This window comes from Bactrocera tryoni, chromosome 5 (genome assembly GCF_016617805.1).
Source record: "Bactrocera tryoni isolate S06 chromosome 5, CSIRO_BtryS06_freeze2, whole genome shotgun sequence".
Lineage (NCBI taxonomy): Eukaryota > Metazoa > Arthropoda > Insecta > Diptera > Tephritidae > Bactrocera > Bactrocera tryoni.
The window spans coordinates 42037019-42048416 of record NC_052503.1 but is presented as its reverse complement, the minus strand read 5'-3'; the positions used below and the strand labels follow the sequence as shown (position 1 = coordinate 42048416).

At 39.0% G+C, this 11398-nt stretch overlaps 1 protein-coding gene across 1 annotated transcript; it reads left to right on the top strand.

The window, feature by feature from the left end:
• Nucleotides 1–7721: 7721 nt before the first annotated feature.
• Nucleotides 7722–9662, top strand: LOC120778318 (slit homolog 2 protein). The gene has a single exon (XM_040110113.1). It carries the CDS (start codon nucleotides 7750–7752, stop codon nucleotides 9463–9465), a length of 1716 nt encoding a protein of 571 aa, XP_039966047.1. The 5' UTR covers nucleotides 7722–7749; the 3' UTR covers nucleotides 9466–9662.
• Nucleotides 9663–11398: the final 1736 nt, after the last annotated feature.

Below are 11398 nucleotides of genomic sequence, written 5' to 3'. Positions count from 1 at the left end.
AAAATTGAAAATTGTTATTTCTCGTTACCATTAAGAGCTCGTACTTAGATATACATTCTTAGAGGCGTCTAAGGACCTAATTGTCAAAGTACATACTTACCTTGCGAAAAAAATAATTTTTTTACCTACCCTAATGTGTATGTTTATATATGTAAGTAGTGGTATTAAGCTACAGTGCTAACAATACGTTGCGGTGTATTCTAAATATGTATGTATGTATGTATGTATAAATGTAATAAAAATTGGGTACGCGGTTCACAAAACAACAAAATAAAGAAGATATATATATATTTCTAAATAATGAAAGCGTATCGTATGCGAATATATATCATATGTTGAAATGAGTGCTCATCCTTCTGTACTAAATACCCATCAACATGAGGGATTTTGACTGGCATGAAATTAATTATGAGCCATAACTGACGGGAGCAATTACATATGAAGTATTTAACTCTATAAGATGGAGTTTGGTATAAAAGATGCAGTATCTAGATAATTGGTAGTAATCACTAAATCTACGCACGCGCTCTACTTAACGCAGTCAAAACATGAACGTAAACAAAGGTTGGCATATAACGGCGTCAACGAACCAATCTAAATATGTATTCTTTAATTTTATAGGTGCAGTGCTGATCATAACATCATTTCATATTATCATTGCTAGCAGTCGGCCATTCGTTTGTGTACCAACGTTATTTCTACAGACTCCTTCACAAATTTTCCTTTCAACGTTGGCAGAACACTCAGTTGATTCAAGCAGTGGGCGCCAGCTAAGTAGTCTTAGTGAAGATTACGAGAATGCAACGGCCGCTTTGCAACAAATTTCGGCCAATTGGTCAGCTGACGATTCAGTAGTTATTTTACTGACTTCGCCGGAAGTGGATACGAAATATTTACCCGTAAATGTATTTGACGAACTTAATCAGCATATAAAACACTACTATGTGTTACTACAGCGTAAAGGATACTCGTTATATAAAGTAATTAAAAAGACGTTATTGTATGGCAAACCAACTCAAACGGGATATCATTTAGCACTTAAGCCAGTGGGTAATTTTTCCGTAAATTTTGGTTTCACATTTCATTTAGGAACAAGCGGTGGTTTTAATTTTTCTTGAACAAACATTTGTAAGCCAATAAAGATATAATTATTATAAAACGAAAATGATTTATTTAATTCGTTCCATTATTTTAATAAGCATAAAGTCTAAACTTTCCTACTGGCTCATGCAAATAACAAACACATCTATTTACAAGACGAAGTCGACGTTGTGAAACTGTGGTGCGCATTTAGGCGCCTTTAGGCAACCGCTACAGTGACGTCAAATATTAAGTGCAGTAGGAAATCTTCACTTTGTTACCGTTAAGGAATGTGTTGCTATTTTTCCGTTTTTGTTTTGTATTTTTTCGAGCAAAAAATAACTGCATGCTTCAACCAATGGTTGAACTACGAAGTCATTAAAAAATTTAAATCTTACTACACAAGTCGATTATCTGTAGATCTACATGAAACTATGAGACAAAACTATGAGCTTTCACTTGAAAAACTGTTGTAAGCAATTCAATCTTTTATATTATATTTTATATATTGATACTGCATGATTTACTGGACAATCTTGGAATGAGGTTTCATAAATCTCTTGGAATGATGTCTTGAAAAAAAAGTGTCCATGTTTTTCACCACTGAAAACCAAGGATTATTAGTTTTAAGTCCTAAAGCAGCAGTTGTCTATATCGCCAAACAACTAAATTTAAAGGCCGATCATGATGGCGTACAAGAATTGCTAGATTCACACATTCAAGAGCAAACAATTGACGAGGTTATAGAAATGAAGATATTGAACAAATTTATTCGCTAGACCAAGCTGAATGAACGAACGATTTTCTGCCCGAATTACACACCTGCTCTCTGAGAGCATTTCATACCAATTCAGTATAAGGGAAAAGTGGGACGGAATTTCAGGCTCCTTACGTACAGCTGCAAACGAAATCATTGACTTTCGTAAAGGTCGAAAGAACAACTTGCACGATGAGGTGTGCCGAGTCGCAGTGGAGGCTGCCTACTTCGTACCTACGTTACAGTCGACCACAACACGTGCGGGATATGATAGATACCGAGAGTTGAAAAGGGAAGCGAGACGCATTTGCAGACAGAAAAAGAAAGAGGGCGAAATGCGTGAGTAAGAAGAACTTAACAAGCTGGCCGACAGGGATAATGCTCGAAAGTTCTACGAAAAAATGCGGGGACTAACAGAAGGTTCCAAGACCGGAGCATACATTTGTAGAACACCCAGATGTGATTTAGTGATCGATGCCCAGAGCATACTAAAATTATGGAGACAACACTTCTCCAGCCTGCTGAATGGCTGTGAAAGTATAACGTCAGGAGAAGGCGAACCCGATTCCCCAATCGATGACGATGGAGCAGACGTTCCATTGCCCGACCATGGAGAAGTTCGAATAGCGATTACCCGTTTGAAGAAGAAAGCGGCGGGGGCCAATTAATTGCCTGCCCAACTAGTTCAATATGGCGAGAAAGAACTGATGAGTAGCATGTATCCCCTTCTTTCTAGAATATGGTCAGAAGAAAGCAAGCCTGAAGATTGGAATTTAAATGTGCTCTGCCCAATACACATAAAGGGAGACCCCACAATTTGCGTCATCTACCGTGGGATAAGCCTCTTCAATATTGCATATAAGATTTCATAGAGCGTATTGTGTGAAAGATCAAAGCCCACCATTAACAAACTGGTTGGACCATATCAGGGTGGCTTTAGGCCTAGCAAATCAACAATTGGCCAGGTATTTACCACGCGCCAAGTTTTGGAAAAGACCCGTGAAAAAAGGTTCGACACACATCACTTCTTCGTCGATTTTAAGGCTGCTTTTGACAGCACGAAAAGAAGCATAAAGCCAGCTTCTTTATCACTATGTCTGAGTGTGGTATTTCCGCAAAACTAATTCGGCTGTATAGATTGAGATTGGGCAATACCAAAAGCTCCGTCAGGATCGGGAAGAACCTTTCCAAGCCGTTTGATATCATAATAAGTTTCAGACAAGGCAATTCCTTATCGTGCGACTTCTTCCATCTACTGCTGGACAAAAAAAATTATATCTGTAGATCTTAATAGAGAAAGTACAAGTACAAGATTGTCCAAGTGCTAGCGTACATCGATGCATTGATGTACAGCTGCACCATTAGTCATAACTTCGAAGTTGTAGATAATTTCCCCTATCTTGGAACCAGCATTAATACCAACAACAACGTCAGCCTCCGTCCTCCAACGAGGAATATCTCTTGCCAACAGGTGTTACTTCGGACTATGTAGGAAATCGAGAAGTAAAGTGCTCTGCCGACGAACAAATACCAAACTCTACAAACCACTCATCATCCCTGTCGTGCTTTATGGTGGCATAGACGATGATTGTCATCTTATGAGTCGACGTTACGAGCTTTCGCGAGAAGCTTTATGGTGCTTTACGCATTGTCAAAGACGAATATCGCGTTCTATGGAACGTTGAGGTGTACGACTTATACGACGGCATTGACATATTTCAGCTAATTAGGAGGCAGTGGCTAGGTCTTGTCATCCGAATGGATAAAAATACTCCATCTCTGTGAGTATTCGACACAGTACACCCCGAACTATGAGTCGCTGGGCTAGCACTGTTCAACAACTACTAAAAATGGCTTTCCGTCTTTCTTAATTCTAAGGATTTTAAAAGTATTAATTCATAAACACAGATTGTGCAGACAGAAGAAATTTTATGTCGCTTCACATTTACAACTTTACTAGAGCTTTGATTAGTTGCGTTCTCTGCGCTGCGTCGGCGGACAGCCGCTTCAGCGATATTACTTACAAACTTAATCAGCAATGGCAGTCACGTTGCATTGCTGCCGGCTACGAAAAGTGCGCAAGCGAAGCAAAACAATGTGTATAACAAGCTTTTAAAATGAAAGAGTAAACGTATATGCACACACTGACATATTGTATATATGTATTTTGAAGCATAATGACGCTCTGGTGAAATTGCATAATTTTGACAATTCCTTAAAGAGCTGTCACTAACTAGACAATGCTCGGCTGCTTTGCCACGCTATGTATGTAAATGTGTGTATGTGGCTTTGAGATCCAAAAAAGGAATGTGTTGCGGGTAATAGGAGTCATGGCTACCACGTTTCTGCTTCTGCTTTTAACTCTTACTACGCTTGGTAAAAACCAAGTACCAACTAGCCGAATTGGCGCTCAAGGTTCTTGATTATGGGCTATGTTTATAATATAGCTGTCTTAATATATAAACCTCTGCAAACCCAACTTACCGCAGCAAAGCAGTTTAACTACTCGCTAATCACACATATTCAGCAGTAACGCGCTTCTCAGTCAAATTAAAAATTAACAAAATGTTCAAGTACATCGCCTTCGTCCTTTTGGTCCTGGCTGCCGTCGCCCGTGCTGAGCCCAAACCCAGCGTGTTCGCGTACACAGCGCCCGTGGTCGCCGCCGCGCCGTCAGCTGCCATCTACACCCGTGAGTACCATGGCAACTTTGCATCGCCCTACCTGGCTTCACCCTACGTGGCACCAGCACCGTACTTCGCCTCGCCCTACGCAGCTTCGCCGTATTACGCGTCGCCTTACGCTCCTGCCTACACCGCACCGCTTTTGTTGAAGAAGTGAATGCAATTGTGTGCTGTTTTAGTGATTTACGATTTTATAGCAAAAAATATATTTACGATAAACAAATTATACGATATTGTTGATAAATTCATGTGTCTGCAATAAAATGTGAGTTTTCGGAAGAAAACATAAACTGAATTGTGATAATGTTTTAAACTCGTATAGTCCCAGTGTATTTCCACTGCTTCACTTGACCTTTGATACTCGTATTATGCATCAATAAGCTGGTGCAACTGTGGTGGTCTCCATAATTGTCCGCTCTCTATATAAACAAACAGTTATTTTTGCTCAAGCGTTGTTCATTTATTCGCATTAATTTCAATTATAATCATTGCCCTTCCTCAAGGTCTCTGTGTTTATCACCGCTTTGGTGCAGCCGCACCGGAAGTAACACTTTTTCTTTTAAGCCTAACTCTTATACATATGTCTGTGTGCATTCATTCGGTTCTAAAGCACGTCATTGGTGATATGAGCGGTTATTATTGTTTTGCAGACATGAACCGCTTCGTATTTGCAAAAAAATATCAATTTTCATACTCTTGCAAATGGTGGTTTGTTTGTTTGTATCATCTAAAAATAATCTAGTTAGATATAAGATTATATATACATATGATGTATATATAAATGATATATGTATATATTACAAATGATCAGGATGACGAGGCGAGTTGAAATGATGGGCGTGACACCGCAAATATTTAGGTGAAAATCCATATCTTGTGACCTACTCGAGCAATCTCAACCAAAGTCGTTACTTGATATTATTCTTTCACACAATTTTAAATTCCATCTGGTTCTTTCACTTTCCAATCAATGTATCCGGATGAAACTTTGTACAGATAGTGCCCTCAAGGTATTTCATCTTGGATCGAAATCGGACTATAACTTTTCAAAAACGTATTTTGTCGGCTTTGATCCTTTGAAATTTCAAGAGTACAAAATGATCGGTTAGACCCGAGCTTTGGCTTTCCTTACTTGTTAAAAGTTATCTTCAGAGTTATCATTGTTGCATAAATAGCAGAATTAAGCGATGAGTACCATCCGAAGGTCTAATCCTGTATGTAATGTCGACCGAATGTCGGACTCAGGAAGCGAGGTGTTGCTCGAACCGAACCATTGTTTTGGTAATTGATTGGAACGAATTGTAAACGTTGTTCCGGACTAAGACTATTAAGCATAGAATAACTGTGAGAGTGACACGTCGCGACGACAGAGTAAAATAAAGATACTTTTTTTTTGTCACTCCTACGTCGCAATGTGTCGCTCTCACAGTTTGCCCTATGCTTCAACTGTGACATATCCGTTAAATTACAATGATATGATATGTGATTTTGCAGCGATCAAAGCTAGAAAAGTGCATCTTTAAATTCTATCACTATTTTTAAGAAAGATATAAGCCAAAAGATATAAGACAAATTCAAAAACTGAAGAGTATTCGAGTAAAAATTAATATTTTTCATTGTTATTCAGATTATTACATTGTGAGTGTACAACTCTTGACCTTTTATAATAAATTTTGTAAAAAAATTTGTTGAAGTATTTTTCTGAATATTAAAAAACAGCGAAGATCGTTTTGCCGCCCCCAAGACGTTGCGCCCGGGACGACGGCCCCTTCGCCCCCCCCTAGCTACGTCACTGCCTGTCGCACTCTCGACTTGGCTCCTTCGTCACTGTTGACAGTCATAGCTTCAAAATCGTGGATAATTTCGTCCGTCTTGGCACCGGCATTAAGGGGGGGAGGGGGTTGTAGGGATTTCAAGGTAAAAAAAAAAATACTTTTTTGTGAATTTATTTTATTATTTTACTGCGGTATTTTATATGTTAAAAATGTGTTCAAAGTTTGAAGTGAATCGATCAAGTAGTTTTGAAGTGACAGTGAGCACGGACTTTGAAAAAGTAGTTTTGAGAAAAACGCTTCTAAAGCCGCATTTCTATTCCGACCGCCCTCAGCTGTTAGAGTTAGAGCGTTAAAGACCAGGAGACTAATAAGACGATAACTCTAAGAATATTACTTCTATCGACTTAAAATTTTAAGGACATATTCTTGAAATGTTAAACAATAAGATAAGACAAAAAAGATTGAAAGAAAAAACCCCAACCCCCCCGAACACTAGCAACAACGTCAGGCTCGAAATTTAACGCAGAAAAACTCTTACCAACAGGTATTACTTCGGATTGCGTAGGCAATTGAAAAGTAAAGTTCGCTCTCATCTTGGTCCTTTTCATTCAAAGAAGCTGCACATTTTTCGGAACTGCAGATATTGGCCAACTGCAGATTACCTCTATAGCTGCCAAATAAACTGAACGATGGTGTTACATCTTCGGTGCAGCCGCAGTTAACGATTTGCGTGTTTAAACATAATTCTTCAGAATGATCATCAAATCTTTCAATAATTTAGGAACAAATGTTAGTAGCTAATATCGATAGTACTACGGCTCCACTGTATCTTAACCAACAAACATATAATATAAGAAATTTGACACAGCTACGAACAATTACGTGTCGAAAGAGAAGTCCCGAATCAGATATTGTAACAATCTTAGCGCCAATATGCGCCTAATTTAAATGAACAGACCTTAGGCGAAGATATAAACATATATTTTTCAAAAAACTTTTAAAAACTCTACATATACTAGCTTCATATAAATCGAAAATTTTAAGGCGCGGCAATACAAATCGTTGATCATAAAAGTTGGTCCAGCTGTGTCTGAGTTATAAATATTACTGTGCTGCGTATGTTGGTGTGTGTTTACCCTATATATTATATAAAAATGTTTATGGCGTTTTATTCGCGGTGGTGGACTTATCTTCCGGTTCGAAACGCTGGGCAGTACTTGATAAGGATGCATGGGCTTATATTGTGGCAAATATATTATATTTTACTTAAAGTCTGGGTGTATGTAATTCAATATGTCAATATATTATTACAGCAAATGCATATCAGCAGACTAACATCCATTTCCTTAATCGCTTCAGACATTGGAGACTTTCATCTGAGCTGACTTCAGCTTACAAGTGGAATTTAGTTGCTTTACAGCGGTCGCCTGGTGAATTTGTTCCGTTCGCGAAAATGACACGACTTCTAAATAATATACAACTAATTTTAATCCTGCAAGTAGTGCTAAACGGTATCGCCGCCACCGAGGATATCACATTGAAGTGCGATGAATTCGAGCGCATGTACGATATGTCCACAAGTGAAGCTTATTGCACGGTGTCCGGCTTCGTCGTGTCGCACAGTCAAATCGTTAAAATACAAAAATATCCCAAAGCGAACAATACGAAATTTATGAAATTCTACGATTCACGCCTCCTTTATATACCCTTCAAATTGTTCGATGTCTTTGCCTATCTGAAGACACTGGACGTTTCGTTTACGGAGATTTTGGATGTGCCACGCAACACTTTCGGCGCAGCGAGCAATTTGAGCATACTCAACATGAGCAACAACAACATTACACAAATAACCACATCTGTTTTTATGGGCGCCAGCAATTTGATGCGGCTCGATCTGAGTCACAATCGTATTGAGGTGCTGAATGAGAACGCCTTCAAAGGCTTAAGTAGTTTAGACAAGTTGCAGCTCTCATATAACTCCATACGCAAGTTGCCGAAAGATTTGCTGCTGGAGAATCAGTATTTGTCGACAATAGCGATTAACAACAATCGCTTGGAGTACATTGAACCCGAAGTATTCAATCGTTTGCGTCGCATTGTTGACGTCAACTTATCCTACAACAATATCTATCGCTTACATCCGGACAGCTTTCAGTCAGCATATGGTTTGGAGAATCTACTGTTGACCGCCAATAATTTGACCGAATTCGAGATGGGTAATAAAAGCATACTGACACAGCTGCAGGTGGATTACAATAATTTAACGCGTATTTACGTTAACGGTACCAAACATGTGCGTGCCGATCACAATCGCATCACCGAAGTGCAAATGATCAATACCCTGTTCTTGGAAACCTTAATACTTGGCTCGAATAATCTGAGCGATATTAAGAATATCACGAATATCACCGGTCTGCTGCAGCTGGACTTGGCCAACAACCCCATTGGACCGGTCAACATCACGACGTTTGATCGCTTGAAACGGCTCCGTGTGCTTTCATTGCGTGCGATCGGTTTGTGGCAACTTACTTTTGGCATGTTCTCCAAGCAGGTGAATTTGGAGACACTCGATTTGTCTTATAATAATCTAACCGAAGTGAATTTGGATATGTTTGTGCCGTATCTGTCCAACCTGCGTTATCTTTATATCGATGGCAATAATTTGACCGAAGTACATGGTAAAGGTGGCTTCTCGTATGTCTTCCCGAATCTCTCCAAACTCGGCGTATCGCGCAATCAGTTCAACTGTACCTACTTGCATACACTACTGGTGCCGCCGCAACTCTCCACTTCGGTGATGCTGCACATCGAGCCAGAGGAAAATGCTGCCGAGCGCTCACACATACGCGATGTATCCTGCGTCAGCACTTCGAAGGGTGTGGATAAGGCCGCGCTACAAGAGGTCGAGCATGAGTTGAACGATATGAACACGTTACAAACAGTGCTGCAACAATCGATGAATACATTGCGTCTGCACGAGAAACGTCTGGAGTTGTATTTGTTGCTGATGAAGATCGCTTTGCTGGCGATGGTCGTGCTTTTGGTCGGCGTTGTGGTGGTTTATGCGTGGAAAATCAAGCGACGCGAGTACTTCTCCAGACGGGGAGCGAGTATTGTTTTTCATTCTAGTGCAACAGTCAATTCAAATATAGAGCATTGTGCCGAATGAGTGATGTGGCGAATGCAGCGGAAAGAATACCAAAGAGAACTTCAAGTGATTATGTAAAAAATACTCTCCACAAATGTTGCGAATAAAACTAAGAACCTAAGATAAGAAAACTCTATAAAAAGAAAGTGTGTTACAATAATGTGCCGCAGTTCAAATAAAAAATAAAAGATAATAAATAAAATATATACAAAAAATATGAAAAAAGTGAAAATCTTTCGATGTATTTAATAAAGGCGTTTTTGTTTCAGCATTTCCTTTCCTGCTATCATGCACTACTCGAATCAGTGGATTATTTATTATATTGCGAAATTTTGGCACGGGTTTTCTTAGCTTACTGCCTTAAAGAGGGAATAATATATAATACTCATAAGTCATTCGCAGAATTTCTACGAACAAACAAAAATCCTCCGTATAAGATTTACTATTCATCGAAACTGTAGTGTTATTGTTATACCAAGATTCTGTAACGACAATCTTCTAATATTACGTCTGATAAAGTTCACCTAAAGTTCAGAAGCTTGAGCTTGATCATAAACAGTGCTCGTCTTCCCCGAGTGCATATCTAACACGAAAAAGCTTCTAAATCGTCTACTGTGGGCAAAAAATTGTAAGCCTCGCTTGAAAACCCATTCGTCGAAATATTTTCTTTCTAGGCTGATATGACTGTCAGTGACATTTGAATCTGAAGTTCATAAAATGCATTCGGTGATTTTTACGATTAGTGAAATTATTCAAGAAAGAAGTTCCATTAAATTTTGTGAGCGGAATCAAATTTAGGGTGCTGAAACGTTCAGAATGTTGGAAAAGGCCTTCGGTGACAATTGTTTGTCGCGAGCAAGTGTTTTTGATTGGTACAAATAATTGAAATAGGATCGAGAACGCGTTGACGACAAACCACGTCCAGAACGGCCATCAAAATCAACTGATGATCAACACGTCAGTAAAATAAAATAATTGGTGCGTGAGAATCGACGATTAACAGTCAAAGATTTTGCTGGCATCGCTAGAATATCGGAAGGAAGAGTGAAAACCATTTTGAAAGTTCAATTGGGCCTTTGAAAGGTGAAATTGATTCCAAAATCACACAATTTTTTCGAGAAAAAGCGTCGTATTAATGCCTGTGAAACAAATTTTAAAATGATAAGATGTCAAAAAACGTAATATAGGCAATGAGTCTTGGATCTATGCTTACGACCCGGAAATGAACGATCAATCGGCCGAATGACAAGGCAGAGGTGAGCCGTAGTCGAAAAACCACGTCACAACAAGTCAAAAATCAAAGTTATGTTGACAGTTTTCTTCTTTTCGGTGGCCTCCGATTTCTTTCCGAACGGCCAAACAATCAACAAGAAACTTATTTCTTTCTAATTTTCTGAGTGACATGCGGTAAACGGGAACGAAAGCAAAGCAACAAAATCTACGTAAAAGCTTCAAAAGGCGCAAAAATTCATTGTGGTCACCATCCAGCTGCTGTAATGGTTTGGTGGGGAGTTGAATGTTTTCACTTCTGTGAAAAAGGGATTAAAACTTGGCAAAAGTGATGAAGTTCTAGAAGGCTTGATAAAACAGTGAAGAAGTACTCTCTTCGATGAGGATCATTAGATCTCCCAGCAACAAGGTAAACATCACGTAGCAGCAGCTTAAAGGCAATGTTTCTGCTCTTATAGCTGCAGATAGCCATATGAAAGGGCATTTTTGAAACAATTGGACTAAAGTTGGTAATCAGAGTTGGAGGACAAAGAAATTTGCAGAGTCTCAAAAATTTTTTCTTGAGTAGCGTCGCCTATACTTATAGAAACCGTCTTGTTGAAACCAAATGTCGCTGAGATCACAAGCTTCATTTTCAGACGTCAAATAGTTGGTTTTTATGGCGGCATAACGGTCACCATTGACAGTTACGTTCTCACTGTCAGAATTTTTTAAGAAATATGGA